The 23,509-nt window shown below is 44.4% G+C and overlaps 1 protein-coding gene across 8 annotated transcripts in view; it reads right to left on the minus strand.

The window, feature by feature from the left end:
* Positions 1-23,494, minus strand: part of MAF (MAF bZIP transcription factor) — a 191,326-nt gene extending 167,832 nt beyond the window's left edge. For 5 of the 8 annotated variants that reach the window (XR_010374294.1, XM_064459632.1, XM_064459635.1 and 2 more), the window contains exons 1-2: positions 21,708-23,493; positions 11,172-11,239 (exon numbers count right to left, since the gene is read on the minus strand). Coding sequence is in view for 6 of the 8 variants with exons in the window: in XM_064459632.1 (XP_064315702.1) it covers positions 11,206-11,239; positions 21,708-22,804 (1,131 nt within the window). In the remaining 2 variants the exon portion in view is untranslated. Of the gene's footprint in view, positions 1-11,056; positions 11,074-11,171; positions 11,240-13,970; positions 14,066-17,123; positions 17,211-21,707 lie in introns of those variants that run through there. The other 3 variants (XR_010374295.1, XM_064459634.1, XM_064459629.1) reach the window with 3 other exon arrangements.
* Between the last annotated feature and the right edge of the window lie 15 nt (positions 23,495-23,509).

Here is a 23,509-nt window from a genome sequence, read left to right on the forward strand (position 1 = left end):
CTCCAGGACATCTCCCCACCAACCTCCCAGGCCAGACATTGGAAGACAATGAAAAAAGCAGAATTAGCAGGCTCTGTTTCCCCTCATTTTTCCCAAGGAGCGAAGTGAAACTGCATTGAAAGGGCACCAATGTCTTTTCCAACTTTTTAAAAAACAACTTAGAGCCAACAGCAAAGCCCAGGTCTGTACAGACGGCTGAAAATCCTCTTTGTTCCACCTTCAGCTGTGGCATTTTAGGAAAACTTCCGTCTGTCACAAAGGAAAAGCTGGATCTAGTCAAGCCTTCGTTGAAGCTGGAAGGTTTTGAAACACTGGACCCGACCAGCGACACCAGTAGAGGGAAAGGTGGTGTGTGGATGGCTGTAGCTGCTCCACTCCTACTGAAATTAGTGAAACTCGTGTGACAAAATCTGCATGTCGCACCTTGAAGGTACACCCCAATGTGTTACCTGTAACCACAGAGGCTGCATCCTATCTCCCATTCTTACTTTTATATATAAAATTATAGAGTGTTAAAACACATTTCCTAAAGCCTGTCAGTAAACTCTGACTGTACTTTGCACTACAACATTCCTGTTACCAGGGTAAATTCATGGGGAGGCTGCAGTTAACACTCCCAGGTAAAGAAATGCTCCCTACCCTCCATCCCACAGAAGAAAAATTATCAGAGTAAGAATTAAATTATTCGCTTTTCAGACATTACAAAGCCTCCAGGCAGCATCCTCACAGTCCTTTTCAACACAGGTAAATTGAATTCCAGCAAGTTTACTGTATGTTGACTCTTCAGACGAGATATTAAATAACAAAGTCATGACCATAACCTATGAAGAAAGACTGAAAAACATTGAGTTGTTTAGTCTAGGGAAAAGGAGGCTGCAGCAAGCCATAACAACAGCCTTCAAATATGCAAAAGGTCTGTGCATATTGTCCGGGAAAGGAATGGGCTGTCCTCGGTGTCTGCGGTGACCAGGGCATACGGGACCTGCATCGCAGGTTAGACAAGGAGAAATGCTTTTGAGAAGGGACAGTGGTGAAGGTCTGCAAGGCAGGCTCCGGGGAGGTGTCACGGTCTCCTTGGGGGGCTTTAACGACAGGTTATGCAAATATCTGTCAGAGATAACGTAAATCTGTTTGACCCTGCCTCATGGAGCAGGTATGGATTACATCACCTCCTGAGATTTCTTGGAAACCTGTTTCATTTCTGGTTTTTATGTGGCTGAGCCCCCAAGGGTCATTTTCCCCACTGCCCAAGCTTTTCCCTTATCTGTTCAATGTTGGCACATCAGTTCTTCCCACCACCCAATTACCTGATTTGGGATGTGCTCACATAAATGAAAAGGCTGGTGTCTGCAGGGCAGCCAAGCTGCAGCATGGGCTTACACCACTCAGATCTGGCACCTAATTCTTATGGAAATAAGTACATGAATGGGAGGGTGGTTGGTGTAAGAATGTAAGAATTTGGGCCAAAGTTTGAGGATTACTTTGAGATGAATTGTGCTAAAAATATGTAAATAATTCTAAAATTTCGGGTGGATTTGCCTGGCATCTTCAAGTGTATGTGGCTTTCTGCTGTTAGAGGGAAAGTCTGAACAGGGCACGCTGCTCGGCTCCCCTGTGCCCCAGAAGGGCTTTTGTTGGTGGGGACGGGGGGGCATGGGACGGGGCAGCAGTGTAACTAGCCTGCACCCAGGTCCTTTAACTGCTCACTCCGTGAACTGTGCAGATGTGTAAGGAAGTGATGCTGGCTGCATCCCTGCGACGTTTGGGAAGATGCGGGACTGCCCCACAGAAGCCGCAGGGAGGGATCCCACCGGCAGAAAAAAACCCATCTGTTCCACTGCTACCATCAGACACGGGCATCGCAGGAGGGACTGAGCTCAGGCAGAGCGAAACACTGGCACTACTGAAGGAAAAGCCTTGCAAAAGTCAGCTCCTAAATCCACTCAAGTCTGCAAAGCCCCCCCAAGCCAGGAACGCAGGACACTGAGTTGGGATGTGCTGCCAAGGAGTGAGCCTCCAGATGTGCAATGGTGGCAATGCACCCTCCGACATGCAGAGCTTGCTATGGGGGGAAGCAGAGGCTTTCTGGGGTCAGTTCTTGCTTGCTTGAATTAAATCCAATTTTAAAATGCATAAAGCTTCAGTAACTGCAAAATGATCCCTTTAAGAGAAAAAGTAAAAGCAATGCCTCTTCCACTTCAGCCTCCCCGGTTTAATTTCTTGCAAACTTTTCCTGCCATATATGCCGTGGCAACACATAATCTAAACCTTTTCAGTGCATTCTCTTGCCGAACTGGGGTATTTATTTTGCAAATTAGATTAGCTTTCTTGATTGCAAACTGAGAAAACTAAAAAAGTACACCATAAATTGTAAGAAATGCTTAAATGGATGATATGCTGATAAATAATCCTTGTGCTTAATCTGAAAACCATTATGTAGTTGGAGTGATGACTGATTTAACACTACCCGTTTAGTTTACCTGTGATAATGTGTTATTTAAACTCAAGACTTCGTATTAAGTATAATCTGGACTAAAACCTTTATCTGGAAATAATTGCAAAAGTCGAGGGCTTTTTCCCTTTTCTTTTTAAAAAAAAGATTTAATTAAAAACACAAGATGAAATAAATATTTTAGGCAACCAGCAACAAAATGGGAAAATACCATGTGTTTGGAGTTTTAGTGCCCTCTGAGTGCTGGAATTTATTTGCAGCAAGCAGAAAATAGACAGCAAGCATAAAAATTCAGCAGATTCCCGCTAGTAAAATTATTTATCAAGCTAACAAGGGAGGAACCCTTCTAGTAGCAACAAGCCAGCAAGGAAAAGACGTGCCTTTATATTTTACCTTTGGGTTAGCACACCAGTAAAAATGCCAACTGACAAGCACTTCACATAAACATTTCTTTCTAAATGAGCTGCCTTGTTAGAAAAAAAATCTAAGCAAAGGAGCTCTACAGTCAACAGACAGAAAAACCCAGGATGAATACTACATTGCTCCATATTACAGAAAAATATAAATAAAGACATAAAAATAATGTTGATGCATAAATGACTTTAATAAATTAACATTTCATTTCACATTTAAAATAACTACTTGGGCTATAAATCTCTCTTAGCTTCAATTCTACCAAGAAAGATAACATCCCAGTTATCTATTATTTAGATCTTTCTTACCTCTGGAACCAAATGTATACACACACACACAAAAAAAAAATATATATATATGTGTGTGTATGTGCGTGCATTCACTGCGCTGTTGTTAGCTGTGCTACTCAAGCCCCATTGCAATATTTATCGTATATTTATTTTACGACTGAAACCCTGAAGTCGGTTTTACAGTTTAGTTTAACGACACCAAACTTTGATTATAAATTATAAGTGGCTTTATTGCAGCCTGAAGAGGCAAAAAATTTGGAGACACTCGATTGCCTGATCCCAATTAAATTTTAAAGAAATAGTAAAGCGACACACATCCACTGAATAGCTGAGCTCTAAGGAGAACTGCAAATTACTCCTGTCGGCTGTACAGCGGGGCTGTACCCTCCAAGCACTTCTTTGCTAGAATGAGCATTTGACAATTGTCAGCAAGCTTTAAAATAAAACCAAACTAAACAAAAGAAAACAAAAAAATAAAAATCCCAAGGATCTTTCTCAAGCATTATTATTTTCATTGCAGAAAAAAATAGCTCGTGGGAGGGTAGGGGGCAAAATCAGACTCAGCGTTTTATGTGATTCAGTAACTCAGGAAGTAAAACCTGCCACAGTTGTTGACAAAGAGGGAAAAAAAGGAAAGTTTTACACAAAACTGAGCGGTCGACGGATGCACAGGTTGGAGCAGCATTTCTGACTGATCTCAGATGATTTTCTGGCCACAGTTATATGCCAGACCCTGTATTACTCACTCAGAACTCAGAAGGCGAGCAAGAAAGATTGGGGAAGGTAGGAAAAGAACCCAGATAACTGAGGGGAAAAAAAAATGTCTTTTCTGAGCTTTTGCTCCCCTCAAAGCCTGGCATTCGTCTCGCCTCTGCAGCAGCTCACAATGCAGGGAGAGAATGCAGCATCTCCCACTCCCTGCACCAGCGCCCTGGGCTGCTGCTGCGGCCGACCCCATGCATTTCTGGGGCTGGGGGAGAAAGTCTCCAGCTCCGAAATTCCCACCCAAGGGCCCGATCCTGCATTCTTCTCACACCCAAGGAGTCCTGCAAAAACAATGGGAGTTTTGGCTGTGCGGGAAATGCTGAAGTGAGCTGGCATTTGTTAACCGCTGATGGATTACATTAATATGAATATTTGTCTGTAGGGGACAAACACTTTTGAGAAGTGAGCACAACATTAAGGGCAAAACATCAGCAATAATAACAAAAAAGGGTAGAGAGAAACATCATTGATGTAAACCATGAAATAAATAATATATGTCAACTTTTATGTTTCTTGCCTTTGATCTGGGTGCAGCTGACATTAAGTCCAGGAATTGATACCTTTTAAGCTGAGAAGACACAAGATGTCAAGTTATATTTTTTTAGTGCAAGGCCAACATGCGAAAACGAAGCTAAAGGAGTTGAAGAAGTGAGTATAACAGAACCATAGAGATTATCTCTTGTCATACAGAAAGAAAACGATGAGAGTTTCCATGGAAGCTGAGTGGTTAATATAATGCTGTCCTCGCTTTGCCATTCTCTCCTTATTAGAATATAATTTGGGTCCAAGTGATATGGAAATAGATTGTTACTGAGCATGGCACGGGAGAGCTGCAGGTAGAGCCAATGCAGAACGAGGTCTACAAGATGTTACATACGTACGTACTCCTCGCTCCCTGCCTGCCTCCCGTTTTAACTCTGTCATAAAGCTGTTTGAAGGTGGAAGCTGTTTAGAAGTGCACATAAAAGCACCCATTAAAAGGCATTACATTAAAACTCCATTGGATCCTGCCCAAATGATGCAGGGGCAAGGTAGAGCACCACCACAGAGTGCAGGGAAGCTGCTCTTGCCTTGGCTTTGGCGGAACTGAAAAATTTGGGCCACTATTTTTTGCTTGCTTTTCACTAGCACCAACCTTCAGGCATGGGTCTAAACCCACAGACTCTCCATCAGCTCCCCTGCATGCTCCTGACCACTTATACCAGGTAACCGGGAACAGAATTTGGCCCTAGGTGTTTATGCTGGAGTTGACATTGGGCGAGCGAGCTGTTCCCATCCACGTTTGCAGCTGTTCCTGTCCAAAACCACAGCCAGAAAATCGCAGGCACGAAGGAAAAATGCTACATGTGATTTTCCTCCTCTTTAAAACACACATCCCTCCCAAAGGAACTAACCCTTCCTCTGGGACACTCTGGATACCCCTCTCCTTTACAGCCTGGCCTCATTAATCATTTACACACCCTCACATCCTCTTTCCTTAATTTAGCCTGGGCCTAAATCCCGGCAACTTCAGCACGCTGGTCTGCACACGGAGGGCTGGGGCGCCCAGCTCCGGGACGTCAATAACCCAGCACAATGCCTCTGCACAACACGAAGCCAGCTATTTAATTACCTATCACCGCTAACAAAAGCTCTCTTTATTTTGATTAACTTTGAGGGAACAAGGTTCCCCACCACCGGAGTATGTTTAAATAATTACACAATACAGACTAACACGCCTGGAAACACAAAAAGAGGGGGAGAGAAGAAAGGGAAGACATAAGCTCAGTCTTACTTCCCAATTTAAAGTAGGAGTGACCTCGGGGTCAATTTTTCAGAGTATCTCAGATCAATTCAATTCTCACCTCCGCTGCCTACCTGCTAGCAAATGAACTTACTTGCCTTCCAATAGACAGAAATGACTAAAAGGAAATCGCATTTAGCTGCATCTGAATAACCATGGTTATTAGATGATGCATGCAGAGGAAAAATTACCATTTCCCTTCTCCTTCTCCTCCTTGTGATTGTCATTCTCACCTCACTGGTGATTAAGATGTAGGATGCTCTTGCAGATTGTTAATTAGGTGTTAATATCTGCAAGGGGCCACAGCAAGCTCCTACACCTGAGGTCATTTCTCAGAAGTCAGGCTGTCTCCGGTGACAGTACCTGTAATTCCCATAGCTAGTTTGATTCCCACTCAACAGCTGGAGCTAGTGTTTCTTTCATGTCTGGTTTCATTTCCTATCTGAAATTATATGAGTGCTAATATCTTTATTATCTTTCCTGTAGAAGTGCATTGCTGGAGCATGGCACAGCATGTTGTTCATAGGCTTTCTTTTTTTTTTTTTTTCTTTCCCCCCAGCATTTTCAAAACGTTTCAAGCAAAAATCTTTACAGTTAGCAAATTTACAGCTGAGGACTCCATTACGGATCGGGAGGGGTAGAAAGTAGGATGGAAACAATAATAATTCGGGGACAGAAGAAAAGCAAAGCTGCACAACTGCTGAATGATAATGGCTCGAACCTTGGGAAATAAGGGTAATGGCAGGAAGGGGAGGAATTACAAGGACAGTATGACCTCTGCATATCTTGCAGGTGCACAAGAGTTATTCCATATATGCATGCGTACATATAGGTATTAAGGATATATCGTGTTCAAGAGAGAGTGGGGCCACATAAGCAATGATTTCGCTTACACTTTGACTCATTCAAAATCAGGGTAAAGCTAAGCTATGTGTAACTCAGAAAATTACCAGCTCCCAAAGCATCCGATCTTTGTATTTGTGGCCTGGTGTGCTCGGGAGCAGAAATGGTGCATGGGACTTGGGGAACACCGATGATTCCTCATCCTAGGGTATGAATTAAGGTGAATGACAAGTACTTCAACACACGAGCTTTCATTCAAAAGCTTCAAGAAACGTTACAGCTAGTTTTTAACTCCCACAAAAGCCTAGAAGGTAAGAATTAATCATCTAGGTTTATAACTGTGTAAACTAAGATATAAAGAGACCAACGGTAACAGACCTTTAGAAGAAACCTAAGATAACAAGTTTAAAGTGCTTCAGTATTTTGCTGAATCTAGAATCAAATAACTGGGTCAAAGTCTCACAAGTGAGTCAGACTGTAACTCCCAACTCCCGGTTTCTTCACTCTCTAAACATCGGGACTATATGTGGAAGGCTGAGAAGTAATTTTATATGTGGGATGTTAAATCAGTACTTTTCCTGTCTCATCAATCTCCTGTATTTTGGTACAGTGTGAATCATTTGGTAAGTGGCACAAATTAGAAAACCCAGAAGAGATGTTAAAAATATTTCAATCTTTTTTTTTAGCACTTAACTTAAAATTCCTCTATTAGAACTAAACATCAAAAGCCCCATCACTGGAAAATATTTTAGAGCTTATTCTAAACACAGGGAAAACTATTAAATTGATTTTGCTGGGAATTTGGGGGGAGTAAAAGCTATCACATACGGCATGTACTTTCTCTTTGCTCATAAAGACTCAAGATGTTTTCATACTTCAAATTCACAGGAATGAGCTAGGAAGGAGTTTGAGACATAGCGAAGCTGTGCTTTTTTTAAATACTCGCGAACATTTTTTTTTTACCAATGTAAAATGACCTGCAAATTGTACAAAATATGTTTGGGGAGAGGAAAAGAAGGGAAAGAGGTTACTATCCATTTTTTAATCAAGAATAACACATTACATCCCATTTGAAATAAAAGATTCTCATTTAGACTTAATATAGCACATCTGCTTGAAAAACACATACAAGGCTCCCATTGACTGCAGCGGGAAACTTGCCAATAATATTTCATGGAAGTTATCTTGATATCAGCTTTGGAAAATAAAAACTTTTTAAAGGGAGTGCTAATTCAACAACGGGAAGTTAAAAATAACTCACACACAGAGAAATGTCGTTGTTTTTACAGTTCTTCACTTTAATCTTCAGTTTAATCAGATGTATGGTCTGAGAATAAAACTTAGGTGATAAGGTGTAGTTTACAGTGAAGCCAGAAGGTTGGATATCGCAGGCTGTTGCCATGAAGAGAAAAATGATGTCACGAGCAACAGTCTGACTTGATTGCACATCAGAAATACACGTGAACAGTAAGAGGATGCAAAAGGTCTCGCACAAAGCACAAATCTCTTTTAAAAATGCATGTGTGAATGCAGGAATAGCAGTGAAAAGTAAGTAAATGTATACTTTAAGAGTGCCATGATTTCCCCTGTGTGAAAGGTCTTAGAGGTAAACTGGAAAAGGAACAGAAAATGTATTTCTGTTCTTTACTGCTCCTTATTTCCCCCTTTGTTTTAGATCTCATCCATATGGGGAAATTATGTAGTAAACTATACCGCAGTGCTATCCATTCCCTGCGTGGACGCTCCTGCTCTAGAGTAAGAGTGGATTTTGCTGGTTAATTTATTTAATTTTGAAAGCAGCTTAAGCTATACTGGGCAGGGGTTGGGGGGAGCGGAATCCACCCTTGCTCCTGGATAAGAACACCCATCCAGGGAATTCACAGCACAGCTACCACGGTACGAGTTCAGATCTTGCGTTTTATTAGGACGACCTCCCCTCTAGACACTCCCTTCGTGGTGGAAGCGTGGGCCCCAGGAATTCAACAGGGATTTTACCAAAGCCTGCCGTGGGGCCAGGAGCCCACCCGGGACCTCTCCTCTCACCTGAGATGTAGGTAGGATGCAGTTTATATCCCAGGGTCCATCATTGCTGCATCCTGCCCTTGGAGCTCTACAAAAGTCCTTTGAAAACTGAAACATTAAGTGTTACACACAGTGACAAAAACCACCAGATTTTTTTCTCGCACTTAATTTTTAAGAGGAAGCCTGGCTACAGTTTTCTACGTCAGAACCAAATTCTACTTTCCAACATCATCATGCTGATCAGGAAATAATTAGAGGGATGTTTTGTTCCTGTTGTTCCATGATGTCGGAGGATGGAAAAGCTCTTCTGCACCAAACAAAATACACTGCAGTAGGATAAAGTATGCCTGGGGTTATGTATGTATTGTGAGGGACATTCGCCGGAGCTGCTAGCAGATGGAATAGGCTAAGACACAGCCTTTGGAAAACAACAGTTGCCTTGTAAAATACCACAGTGTACCCTTGGTGGTCTTTTATAGGATAGCAACTAATTTTGTTATTGGTATAACAGCATACATCATAAACACAAATTCCATCCTGCAGTGCTTGCTCTGAAAACTCCCAGCAATCCCCCCCAGGCTCGAGGGCACGGAGCGACACCACCGACTGACCTCCACGAACCCTGCTGCCATCTGACCCGCGAGAGACATTATGGTGAGAACCTCTTAACTAGCAACCACCAAATATTCCAGTCACACTCATAAAATGAATTGCCTCAAAATGCTAAAAGTATGCCAGAAATAACACAATTCCTTCAAAGGAGTCAAGTTAGTAAGTTAGACCATGGAGACTAGTGTCCAGTGCTATAAATGTACAGTCTTAAATTCCCCCAACCAAACCACCTCCATGAATATCAAGTAAGCGCGCCTCCAGAGAGCGTGGAGTACTGGAGTTTTCATATCTAAGCTTATTATTCCTAATATCACAGAGACACTTCCCTGAATTGTCCTTCTCCTTCCCAAATTCCCCATCTGACCAGATGTCTTTCTCTCTCTTGCTTTCACCTGTCAATCATGTTCACAGCTGAAATTTGATTTCTCTCCCAACAGTAACCTTAGATGAAATATTACCATAGGGGTCAGAACTGTCTGAACCTTGCCATAAAAGTTCGTTAACTCTTCCGAGACCCAAGAGCTATTTGCTTAAAAGGAACGGATTTTGCTGCTGGGATTTTTTTTCTATAATATGTGAAAGTATAACCACAAAATATCGGAAGGAAGGCACAAGGAGTTGTCCTAGAGACCAGCAGGCTAAGCAAATCCTGAGATCACAAGTGTCCACCAGAGAAAAAGCTTTTGCTTTTTTATTATACAGAAAACAAGAATGTGTGCCATATTATTTATAAAAATCTAATAGTCACATATTTAAATTACAGGAACCATGAAAGTTTTCCTGTAGGATTATTGAAATTAGAACCATTACACTAGGAACAAGGTGATGGAACACGTGCTGCACCTTTGTAAGGAAAATACGTACTTCATGTATTTACTTCAGCTGAATCACGACTTGGCTCTGTTCTCGCAAAAAGCATATTGCGCTTTAAGGTCTCACAAAAAAAACAAGTGGTCTGGTTTCCCTCCCATTTACAGTGGTGAAACAGAGAGAAAAATAAATGCATTGCAGGCAAAACCCTACCCGGCCTCTTCCTCGGGGAAGTGAGAGGAGCATCAGGCTCAAAATGAACCTCTCTGGTGCCCGTTGAGAAACCTACTCCCACAGTCTATACACCAACAAAACTCCGCTTGGTGCTATTTAACATAGAGCCTAGAGCACCATTTGCAACTTCCCCATCCTCACTCAAATTTTAAATAATAAAAAATAACAATAAATAATAAAGAATAAAATAAGCTTAATTCCACGAGCTAATAAAATTCAACTGTTTTCTAACGGCACATAAGTGCTGATCAAGGCTACACAGCAGCCTGTGTTCTTCACTAAAATAGGAGGTTTCATAAAAAAAATTCACACAGGAATCTGTCATTGCAACCTTGGTGCTCATTTAAGCCACTTAGTATTTTTTATAGTCAAGGTCAATAAAAATCAGATTCCGCAGGAAAAATAAAGCGCCTGGTTGAGTCCAGCAGGGGAAGGGACTGAAAGTTTAATTCCCACATTTTCATTAGCGGCGTATTTTTCAGTCAATGTTGACAGACTGAATGAACACAAATTTCCAGAGGAAAGCAGTGCTGCGAATTAAACTCTACTGTAATTTGTAAGTACAGAAGTTGTCTAACTCAGACTCATGATGTTCATCAAGATCTGAGGGAGATCTTCAGAAGACCCATCCTTAATCCCCGTAGCTGATGCCTGAAAGCTAGCATTTGAAGAAAAAGAAAGAAAACATTTGCAGAGGATTATATATGAGTTGTGGAACACGGGAGAGCTGCCTGGCTGACAAAAGTACAAAGCCCCATCATTGCAAATCGTTCTTGTAGGCACCTGAAAGTCAGCCTCACTCGAAAGCCCAGGAAACGGCACCACAGACTGTCACCGGCTCCCTGGGGCTGGACCAAAAAGCACAGTCTTAGCAGCAGAAAACAAAGCAGAGAAATTACCACCCCTGCTGAAATATGTCAAACTCCTAATGAAAATGAAAACATACCTTTTTTTATTTTGACCTCAGGTAACAGGGATTTTCACATCACCGTTGTAGACGATTCTCTCGGGTACCTAATTTAGTAAATATATTAAAATAAACCATTATTAAAAGGAATTTTTAACATTGTAAAACATGTCTGCTGTGCCACTATGGTACAGAATAGGAGCTTGTATATTCAAATTCTAAATTAAATTTAGAAAGTCTCTTGAACTGTTTATTAACTGTGAGTGAGTGAAGAAGAAATTAACACAGTTTGAAGTGAAACATTTCTAGCTCACACATCTAGTCTTTACTTCACATTAATAACAGGAGACTCTTACTGACAAATTACCTTAAAAACACATATTTTTGCCTCACCAGTGAATATCAGCTTCTTAGACCTGAAAGCGTGTAGCTTTCTGTATTTCTTTCTTAATGATTGCTATTAGCTGCACTAATGTAATTGGCAAAATAATAATCAATTTTTGTACACACTCCATTATTTTCCAGACAGTAGTTTAATAACAAAAGCAGAGCTGTCATTTCTCCCTGCGGTTATTCACACTGTACAAATTCATCCTGTCAACACATATTTAAAATCTAATTTAAAAAAAAAAATTCAACATAGAGTGAATCTTTGTACAATAAGTGAGATAAGTCGATGAGTCAATCCACATTTCTTAAATATGGATATTTTGTTGTGTCCCTTACAGTTAACTTTCTCTCCCTGAGTGTGCATACACAGGCATACACATATATTTTCTGTAAACCGCCTGCAGGAATGCTTCAGCTCCATCCATCTATTCTAACCGTACAGCATAATCAGAGCAAGGATAAACCACAAGTCTGATCGGTTTGAATATAAAAAAAAAAAAAGCAAGACAAACTATAGGTGCTTTTCCAGCATTTGATTCCAGAGCAGCTCTGCAGCTTTGAAAACAGAACGATCCCTCTCCCACATCCCACCCAAAGGTGGGACAGGCACATGGAAATGGTCCCCTCACACCACTGTAAGCAACGATTCCTTTTTCCTTTGGCTTTCCTTTCCTTTTGGGTTTGGTTGGTTTGGTTTGGTTTGGGGTTTTTTTGAGAAAGGGGACGGTGCTTCCTTAAATGCAATACTTGGCCCACAGCAGGGATCTCTTAAAGCAAATGACTCCCATAGACCTTTGGTGTCACTTTCCCCAAGACAACCTCTGCTTTCATGCCAGCCCGTGAATCCATCCTGTTATTAATGCATGGGGCCAAGAGGAATAAGTACTCAAACCTCACACCTGAAGAGCATCCAGAAAACGATGTGGTCAGCCTGCTTTTAGCAGTCTCAGCCTTTGCCGAGGCCATCCCTTCTCTAAAACCACAACCATTCAGCCACATCACAGGAGACCTGAAACAGGATGGCACCAACCCGCTTTCATTGGCAAGGCGCATTGATTCATTTAGCAGCTTTATTTAACTATCAGTTTATTAATAAGGGAAGAGTCAAAGAAAGTAAGACAGCGTGAAGGCAGCCAGAGACACTAAGCAGATTTATTAATTTAAGAAGGCTGATCACTTTCCTTCATTTTATGACAGAGTTGGTGCAAGAGAGTTATATTTCAATAAGTTTTCTACTCTATACTGTGCTATTTTAAAAGGATTTCACAATAAAGGAAGCTGAAAGACTGTGCACAGTCTGGAGACTGTATCTGGTGTGACATGAATATAGTATTTTAACCATATTTAATCTTACAGTATTCCCTCCTCTACAATGACTTTGCAAGAGGAAACCCTACAGAAGGGAAAATCTGTTCATCCCACACCACAAAACACTGAATTGCATTGCAGGCTCCAGCAGCTCTTCCTACATATTAAAATGCTTTCATCAGGGAATTTGGGAGCAGTTAAGTTGGGGGTGTGGGGACGGGGAGAAAAAAAAATACCTGGTCTTGTTCGGTTCACTTTCGGGCTCATTTTCGTTGTCTCTAATGTTTCACTGTAACAGCTCCAAGTGCTTGAGGGAGCAGGGGCTGTTTGCAGTGGAGAGCACCACAGCCTTAGAAGCTGATGCTAATAAATAAAACTGATTCTATCCCCATCCCCTTTAGCATCACGACAGGTCACTGTCAAGGCCTTGGCAGAACTTTTGTTTCAAAATTGGAGAAGCAGGGTGCAGGCTGCAGGAAAGTGCATCTGCCCGCTTTCTTATAGAAAAGGGCTTTAAGTTTAAACACATACACGCTCTGAGATACATCCACACAGATTTGGGAAACTCAGCCTCAGAAAGAGCCATTCTCTGTACTTCAGATTCTTTAAAAGCCACGAAATGTAAATCCTGGGCCCACCCCCGCCCTTGCTCCCTGCAGAAATCTCAGGGCCTGATCCAAAATGTCATTCAAGAAGCTCCCTTTGATTGCAACGGGGTTTAGATTAGTCTCTGTGTGAGCACAGGTGAGAAGGGGAAAGGAAGGAAAAAGAAAAGGAAGGGGGAAAAATTAAAACAGGAAAAAAATGGGAAAGGGAGGAAGAGGAAAAGAGGAAAAAGGATTAAAATGAAAGATGAGAAGAAAAAGAAGAAAAGAAAAGAAAAGAAAAGAAAAGAAAAGAAAAGAAAAGAAAAGAAAAGAAAAGAAAAGAAAAGAAAAGAAAAGAAAAGAAAAGAAAAGAAAAGAAAAGAAAAGAAAAGAAAAGAAAAGAAAAGAAAAGAAAAGAAAAGAAAAGAAAAGAAAAGAAAAGAAAAGAAAAGAAAAGAAAAGAAAAGAAAAGAAAAGAAAAGAAAAGAAAAGAAAAGAAAAGAGAAACGAGGCGGCTGTGAACAAAGTGAGGGGAAGTGCTCAGTGAACATACCTAGGGGTCGGTCAGCCAGCTGCAGCCGCCTGGGTGACACACCGGAGCTAAGCTTTGGATGCACGGACGGATCCTTTAGTTACGCACAGACTCCCCTTTTGTTCCAGGAATTGAATTTAGAAACAAACAAACAAGCAAACAAACAAACAAAGGATGCTGCCCGCACCCTTCCCGTCCCCCCCCGGTGCCCCGCCCGGGTCCCTGTGCCCCCCCGCCCCGCACCTGGCCGCGGTGGGACCCCGGGGCTTGGGCCAGCCCCCGCACCGCGTGTGTGTGCGAGCTGCTCCATCGCCCCGGCCCGGCCCGGGGGGGCGGGGGGATGCCTGTGCCCGGGGCCGGGGGCCCGGGGCGGGCCTGCGCCCCCCGACGGGGCGGTGCGAGGCGCGGCCCCCCGCCGGGCCCCGCCACCCCCGGCCCCGCCGCTGCGGCTGCTGCCCGCCGAGCGCCCCGCGGGCGCCGACGGAGGGCTGGTCGGGGGGACGGGGTGGGGGGGCTTACACCGCTATACATACACCCCCTCCCCGGCCCGGGTTATCTGCAAGCTGCTGGAAGCAGGGGTTTAAGAATCCGTGCCAAAATCCTCCCAAAATGCGCTGCTCGCCCTCGGCTGAGGCAGGTGCCGGCGGGCAGCGGGGAGGCAAACGCGTGTGCCCCCGCCGTCCTGAGCCCCCTGGTCTCCCCGACACCCCTCCGCCCTCGGGGACACTCGAGTTTAATGCTAAAAACCAAGGGATGAGGGGCTGGGAAATGCCAGAGCTCGCGCTGAAACAGGGTGTTGAGCCTCAACGCCTCCGAACGCAGCCACTGCTCTAACGGGGGACAAGCTGCTGAGAACATTTTTCAGGGCTGTGCTTCTTTATGAATTAACAATTGAGAGCTGCAACCAGGGACACTCCATTCCCTACCCCCGCTGGAAACTTGAAGACATTGCTCGATTTGTTGTCTGCTGGGTATTTTTTTTTGTCGCGTGGTGCAGAAGGACCACTGCTAGCAAACTTCTGCTCTGGTTTTGATTCCCTCCATGCAAGACAGCTGATAGAGATGCATTAAAAAATTAAATAAATAATAATTAGGAAAAAAAAAACCAAACCAGAAAATCATGTCACAAAGTCCACAGGGCTTCAAACCAAGCGTGGAGAGAGGCAGGGCAATCTCCATCCCCGTAACTCACTGCACCGCATCTACAGGCCTGCACACTTCACTGCTGCGTGGGAAGTGGCACGGGTTTAGAAGCTAGACTTAGGATTAAAAAAAAAAAAAAGTGGGTACAGCAATAGAAAAGAAAATTATCATTTCAGAGAGCAGTAAGATATGGGCAGCTTGCACTGAGGGCGCTGAGACGTTATCACGCTGTGCCGGGTCAACCTGATACGGTGGTAGATAGCTGGGGCTGAAGCTAGAGCTGCCTATCTGCCGTTACACTCGGTTACAGCCTCGCTGATCCCTGGCCTTTTGCTTTTCACTCGAAAAGTTAAGTCACATCCTGGACTATTTTTGCATCGTGTTGGCTTAGAGCTCACAAATCTGAATGCACTCAGCCCTCAGAGAGTGACAAATGTTATTCTCGGTCCTCCCCCACAATTTCAGGCACTCAAGAATTAGATGCGGCAGAGTGTACAGTATTTTAATCTATTGATTTGTATCTGCTGTGCCCGAAAAATTCATTAGAGGAGCCTTAAAAGTGTGAAGTGGCTGAGTGCTCAGCTCCCTCCCGAAAAGACCAGTTCTCTCAACAGCTGCTCACCTTGCCACGTCCTGGGGTGTGCTACCTCGTGTTATTCATACCGAACCCTGCACTTAAAACAGATATCTGAAGCATTTGACTACAGACAGCTCGAGTGTGTGTGTGTGTGTGTGTGTGTACAAGCAGGATTGTTTCTTGTCCCGGCTGAGCAAACAAAATCTATCCCACTCTCCATAGCTACCCCTGGAATGCCCAAGCCTCATGGCAGCCGCTCACAACAAAGCGATTCAGAAAGATTAAGAAAAATCTTAATTCCTAACATTGAAGTATGCAGGATTTTTTTTTTCCTGCATGAAATTTTAAATTCAGCCATCTGAACAGGTGTCAGAAACAGTGGGTCCATTTAGCTCCTCTGATGATCAGAGTAATAAATATAGAGGATTTCCTTTCAATGCAGCACATGCTGAAATGACACCAGTGTAGTTCTGGCATCCGAGCAGATAATTCTGATATATGCATCATTTCCTCCCTAAATCCAGGAAGCAGCTACACTCTCTATCTGATATTAGTATATTATGTCAAATAGAAATTGGTATTAAAATTATGAATGATTCTAGATCAAGAACTTCCTACACGCTACGCAGAGGGAGGGGGAGGAAACAGCTGCGCAAAAGCTTTCGGAAGGGAAAGGAAAAAAAGAGCTGGGAAAGTTCATTTTTTAAACTAAAAATTTGCTGCCATGATTCACGTGGGGGTAGTTTTCAAGTGGCATTTTGATTCAGCGCAGGCGTTTTTGTTTTAAAAGGATGAAGAAGACTTTCTAATAAATAGAAGCTCTCACTGCTCTCATTGCAAACAGGCGCCTCTCGCACGGCACCTGCCCAGCAGCGGCGAGAAATTGTTCAAGAAATAAATATACACTGGTGTGACCGGGATATTTCCCTCTGTTTTTCAGGATGTGGTCCGGGATGACATTTCTCCAGTAAGGAAAACGCTGCAGCGCAAACACAAAAATACTCTTGGACTCTGCTCGGCAGAAGCCTGGAGGTCGGGCAGAGGGTTATGTTTCATTTTGGAGGGGGGGGCGGATATAAAAAAGGCTTCAGGGTAAGGTGGGATGGGGAGGGAGGCGGGGGCTGAGCCGCAGTGCACACCATTTCCCAGCCAGCAAAGGGCCGCTCTCCGGGCGCGTATCTCCCAGCACTGGTCACATGAAAGTTCTTTGTAATGTAGTTAATAAATGGGAAAGGACTATGGGACTATGGGAGAAACAGGACATTGTTAGTGATGGGGGGATTAAGACCACGCATGCCTTTTGACACACGGTTGCCGAGCTCGGGCAGCGTTCCCCCTGCTTTAGCCAGCGAGGTACCTGCGGGAGAAGAGCAGGATCCTGCTCCCCCTTGAAATCCCCAGGGATTGTACCTCCGAGCTCAATGGGAGCAGGATCGAGGCCAGAGTCAAGCGAGGGGTGATTAATGAATGTAGGTTATTCAGAGCAGAGCGGTTCCAATTAGTCCTCAGCAAGCAGTCCTGCGGCAAAGGTGGGCGCTCCCCTGCAATGATTCATACAGAGAACCCCAATACTCGCTTTGCTTTTGTGACCATTAAAAGGTGCACCTATTTTTTTACCCCCCTTCAGTTGGGCAGTTGGCGTGCTTCAGGCTGAAATTCAAGTGCAGCCTAAGGAAGGCTGCATTTTTTTTTATTTGCAAAGCAAGATTGCACTGTGTCATAACGATGCCAAACTGGGAGAGAGCCTTTTTTCCCTCTCAGGTTGGGTGTGTGATGGGAATTTTCCCTTTTGCACTCAGTCTATTTCTAGGAAGGATTTCTCTTATCGCTGTTCAAACAGGGTTTTTTTTTCCTGTGAGAAAGAAGATACTTCAGGGAGGCAGCAGTGCTCCCGTCGCTCTGCGCTGCTCAGTTGATTCACAATACTTTTCAAATCCTAGTGTCTGCTCCTAACTTTGCCTGTGAGGAAACCTGCAGCGGCAGAGGGGCGCGGGGATGAGGCTGGACCAGAAGCGGGTCCTGCTCTGGGGGCTTGGGGCTCTGCGCTCCCTCGGGGGCTGCAGTGCAGCTTTGGCCAGGGCTTTGCCGAGGAGAGGCCTCGTCCCTTCCCTTCCTTAGGGCAGGGCTCCTTCGGGAGCTCTCGGCAAGGGCAGCAGCAAAGCCTCGAAGTGACCCCCTGCAAAAAACCCTGGGCATCAGTAAAGGCTCAGCCGGGGAAGGGGAGGTGGGAGAAGAAATAAAAAGCAGCCCCGTCTTTATGAGAGGAGATAACTCTCTGCTTGGCCAATAGCAACTAGTTTACCCACAGATTACACATTAACCAGAAAATAGAACTCGAATTAACCAGAATCTGGAGCTTGAACCATTACTCAAACCCTGGTGCAACAGCAGGTCAGATGCCAAAGGGCAGGCTGGTGCCCTGGCACTGGGGAGGGGCGAGCTGCAGCATCGGCATCGGAGACCACGGCCACCGATGCCCACTGTCACCCACGGAGCGGCCAGGTGTCCATCGCCTCCAGAGGCACCTCAGCGGGAGCAGGCTGACCTCCAGCAGCACCCAGCGCCCGCTGACGCAGGCCCTCATGGGTGCAGGCACCGTGGGGGGGCTCAGGGCCGCATCCTGACCTCGGCGCACAGGGCAGGATGGGGTCCAAGCCATGGACCGGACCAAACGGGCAGAGGAGTGGCAACAGGTCCTCTCCTTTCAGTACCACCAGTGCCCAGGAGGGATGACCTTACAGCTGGGAAGAAGTTGCGCCAACAGCAGGGGGAAAAAAATAAAGGAAAAAAAAAGTGCTGGGTTTATGAGCCTAGGTCTGGAGATAAAAGCCCCATCCTGGAGGGGCTGGAGCATCCTTCGGAGAGGCCTCTGCTTCTCAAATAAACTGGGCAGATAATGCCATTCAAAGAGTGGGAGAGGACTCTGCAAACGGACACTGGAGGGTCTTGGGGAAGGCTGCTTTAAACGAACTGGGTTGAGGGTTTGAGGAGCCTTTCGAAGTCAAAATGCCCTTTGACATGAGAACTGCACGGAAGAGGGGCTTGGACACCTGAACGTCTAGCACAAGTAACTCCCAGAAGTTGGAGGAAGTCCTCTGAATTTTTTTTTTTTCTGTTTTCTCTGCTTCTCAGCTCTGGGCTTTCTAAGGCCTGTAGCGAAAAAAAAAAAAAAAAAAAAAAAAGAAAGAAAAGAAAACCGGGGGAAACGGAAGAAGAAGGGGGGGAAAGCAAAGGAAAGAAAAAAAGGAGGCAGTATGGACCCAAATGGCAAGAAATCTTTCAATCTAGCGTTAAGTGGCTCTGTGACAAGCCAAGCCTGATGCCCTGATGCGGTGTCATCTCTTACTAGAGACTGGCATGCTTTGCTGGGATCAGATGATAAGAGGATGTGAAGTCTTCCCTTTCGCTTCACTCCATCATAAAACAATCAAAATATAGGGCCGTATCATGTCATCAGGTTTTTAAGCAGACCTCCCCTTTGAGATCTCCTAAAACCTGGTGGGATGATCTGAGTCACTGAAACTGAGCTCATCACAATACTGAGAAGTCAGAAGCAGCACCTGAAAGCTCACGTTTTTCATCTACCTGGAAGACAGCTTGATTTCTAGCGGGCAACAGTTTTCCATTTTACACGAAGCTATCCTTCTCCTTCTCCCCTCCTGAATATCATTGAGTCCAGCACTTGTATCAGCATCGCCCCTTCGCCAGGCAGTACGCTGAAGTACTGCTCTCGGAGTTATTGAACTTTAAACTACAGACTAAGAAACTGAGTACGGAATCAAAAAAATGCAGTTTATTATTGTAGATTATTCTCTCTTTTGATATAACCATAGAGTCGAAAATGAAAGAAAAGCACATAGGAACATCACACGTGGTTAGTTAGTAACTCAAGATATAAAACAATTTTGCACAGCAAAATATGTAAAAGAAAAAGTAACTGACAAGATTTTTTTATATTTATTGTGGTAAGATTTACTTTCCATTTTTTTTTTTTTAAAAGACAGGATATAAGTCCCTGAAAATAAAATTTACTGATTATTGCCTTTAAAACTGTGGAATTTTTGAAGTTACAGAAAATCCAGTTCTGCACCACAATACAACTGTAAAAAAATCTGCATCATTTTAAAACTGTGCAGTAATGCCATCTGTATAACTGCATAAATTGTATTAGCGTTCTAAACAGGTTCGTAATTTTTTTTTGTTGTTTTTGTATTATATGCTTGCAGGTTATATCTTAGTGCAATTCAGTCCCAAATACTTCAATTTTGAAAAAAAAAAAAAACAACCCATACATTTTGAATGTAAAATACCCCTATAGATATAAACAGGGGTGCCTCCCCCTTTTAATACTTTGGTTTTCAAATACAGTCAGTGGTATAGCAAGGACTACATATACCCAACTTATATTTAAGTTGCAAGCACATGCTGCATAAACTACTTTTTAAAACAGTCCCGTTGCAAATTCTACCCCCCTTTACATCACGACAGTAAACAATTTAGTGCATCAATCTTTAAAAAAAAAAAATCTACATCTAAACAGACCTAACTCTTTCGAATTTATCTATAACATTCCTTTATCTGTAGCATACATTTTAACTGGGCTAACAGATGACAGAAACTAGAATTAAATTATATACTAAGAACCCAGAGCATTCCACATTTGACAATGACCAAATGCAAAAGGAAAAAAAAAATGGGGCAGATCATTTAAAATCAATTTTTAAGTCAATTATAATAATTTTAGTCAATAGACTGTTTTAGGCAACAGCATGGTTTCAATGTCCCCCCCCAAAGTGGGATGCGAATTTTGTTTTGGAACATCTTTCCAAAGTTCTTTTTTTTTATTATTTTTTTTGCCACATTAGGTTATCAAAATCCATTCTGGCATGTTTTTTGAGAGGGAATGCTTCAGTGCATTTAAAAGGAAGTCTGAAGTTTTGAGTAACTCAAAGCAGTTTTAGAGCAGATGCAAACTTTAATGGGGAGGAAGAGGAGGAGGAAGATCAAAGGTTGCACTTTTTTGCTTTCAACCCAAAAAAGTGATGAGGCAATAAAACAAAAGGATGAATGCCATGCCATAATAGTCTCCAAAAGTCCATTTCCAAGCAAAAGAAAAAAAAAAAAATAATTATACCGTACATGACCAGCATGCAGGGTTTTTTATTAATATAACGTCTCTTTTTCATAGTCTTTCGAAACAGTTATAGTTCATTGTTGCTAAGACAAAATAGCAAGCGTAATGCATGAGATGAGTATGGGATTCTAATGGCAGACTAAAGTCTCACGTTTGGCAGATTAAGGCCAAAACTCACATGAACACACCGAAGGTTGATGCAGGCTTGATTTTGGCAGGTTGATCTAGGTATATCTCTAGTTTTGCACAACAACGCTAAAAACTGATGGAACTCAGCAAGCTGGAGTCTAAAAATTTCACTTTGTTTTTGTATTTTTTGTTTTTGTTTTGTGTTTTTTTTTGTATTTTTTTTATTTTATTTTTCTTTTTGCAAAGCTCAAATCTCATATGAAGAACTCAGGATGGCAAAAAAAAAAAAAATCTGACTTTTTTTGGACACAGCAAGCTCAAAAGAAAAAAAACCTCATGAACTTAAAAATATATATATATATATAATGTGGATGGCAGGTTTCAAAGAAGAGCAAGCTTCATATGAAGAACTGAGTTGGTGGCGAGTTGGATCTTTTAAATGTAAAAAAAAAAAAAAACCACAACAGCAAGCCCCCACAAAAATAAAAAATAATAATAATAATAATAAACAGAAAAGAAACTCATGTAGAACTTTAGGTTGGCCAACACGGAGCCAGCCCACCTTAAAAAGGAAAAAAAAAAAAACCAAAACCAAAAACCAACCCAAAAAACAACTTTGTTTTAAAATTGTTTTGAGTTTTTTTTGTTTTTTTTGTATTTTTTTTTTTAAAAAAGTAATACAAGGTGGCAAGCTGGGTTGTCGCTCTAGCAAAGCCCCCAACAACAACTCACACGGAGAACTTTTAGTTAAGGTGGCAAGGCTGTGGGAACTCACATGAAAAACTCTGGAGAGGAAGGGTTGTCGCTGCTGGATCCGTTTTCTCTGAAGCCATTGCTGACCAGCTTCTCGTATTTTTCCTTGTAGGCGTCCCTCTCCCGGACCAGCCTGGAGATCTCCTGCTTTAGGTGCTCCACTTGCTGCAGCAGCTGGTTCTTCTCGGACTCCAGGACGTGCCGCTGCTGGACCCTCTTGAAGCGGCAGGACTGGGCATAGCCCCTGTTTTTGAGGGTCCTCCTCTTCTGCTTCAGCCGGATCACCTCTTCCTTGCTGACGCCCCGCAGCTGCCGGTTGAGCTCCCGCACCGACATGGTCACCAGCTGCTCGTCGGAGAAGCGGTCGTCGAAGTGGAGGCCGCCGCCGCCGCCGCCGCCGCCGCCGCCGCCGTGGTGCGGGTGGTGCAGCCCCCCGGCGCCGCCGCCGCCGCCGCCGCCGCCGCCGCCGCCGCCGGAGCCGGCGGCCGAGGAGGCGGAGGAGGGCGGCGCGCTGCCCGGCGCCGCGGCGTGGGGGTGCCCGCCGCCGCCGCCGCCGCCGCCGCCGTGGTGCGGGTGGTGGTGGTGGTGGTGGTAGTGGGGCGCGCCGCCCTGCGCCGCCGCCGCGGCGATCACCGCCGACACCACGGCGGCCGCCGAGCCCATCTCCTCGGCCGGCACGGAGCCGCCGGCGCCGGCGGCCGCGGCCAGCTGCTGCCCTCTAGCATAGCCATCGAAGGCGCCGGGCAGCGGGTGGTGGCTGCTGTTGATCAGCGCCTCCACCGCGTCCTCGGGGCTGAAGCCCAGCGCCTCCGGGTTGAGCTGCTGCGGGTAGCCCGTCATCCAGTAGTAGTCTTCCAGGTGGGTCTTCTGGTCGGTGCCGGAGCCGGGGCTGGGCGCCGAGAAGCTGGGGGACGGGGGCACCGAGCTGCAGGGCGTGCTCATCGGGGTGGAAGAGAGCGATCCCCCGGCGATCAAGCGGCCGCACTGGCTGATAATGCGATCGGTCTCCACCGGCTCCTTTTTCACTTCAAACTTCATCAGATCGAAGTCATTAACATATTCCATGGCCAGGGGACTGGTGGGCAGGTCGGAGCTGCTCATTGCCAGTTCTGATGCCATCCTTTTGCTGCTGACAGTCCTCCAGAAAGGGTGCGCTCCGGGAGCGAGGGGACTGCTCTGAGTTGCCACCGGGTGAGCCAGCTTGATTTTTGGCGAGCTCCGCTCCGCTCTCTCCTGCCTCTGCCTCTCGCCACGGCCCCTCGCAGCCTCCGCTCCAATTCGCCCCGGCGGCTCTCGCTCCCGCTCCGCGTTATCCTTTGCAGAGTCTCCGCTGCCGCTGATGCATCAGAGCGAGGGGCTCCTGCTATTCGCCTTTTGCATAAAGGGTTTTTTTTTTTTTTTTTTGAGCTCCTCTCTCCCTCCCTTCTCTCGCTCTCTCCTCTCTCTCTCTTTTGCAGCTTGCAAACGGCAGCTGGAAGTGTTAGCTGGCGGTGTCGCGAGTAAATTTGTTGTTGTTGTTGTTTTGTTTTGTTATTTTTAACACTTCATGGTGCCTTTCCTCTGGGCTTTCTCATGCAAAGTGCGGAGCGAGAAGAGAGGTTTCATCGGGGAAGGGAGGAGGGAAAAGAGCGGAGACAAAAAAAAAAAAATCAAAGTCGAGATCGCAACCAAAATAAAAATAATAATAATAAAAGTTTAAAAAAAAAAAGAGAGAGAGAGAAAAAAAAAACACCTCGACCCCAAAGCTACAGCAAGAAGATGAAAAATATTTTAAAGGTTTCATCCAGCAGGAGAGTTTAAAAGCATTGCTGAGTTTTATAGCGC

Source organism: Phalacrocorax carbo, chromosome 8 (assembly GCF_963921805.1).
Source record: "Phalacrocorax carbo chromosome 8, bPhaCar2.1, whole genome shotgun sequence".
Lineage (NCBI taxonomy): Eukaryota > Metazoa > Chordata > Aves > Suliformes > Phalacrocoracidae > Phalacrocorax > Phalacrocorax carbo.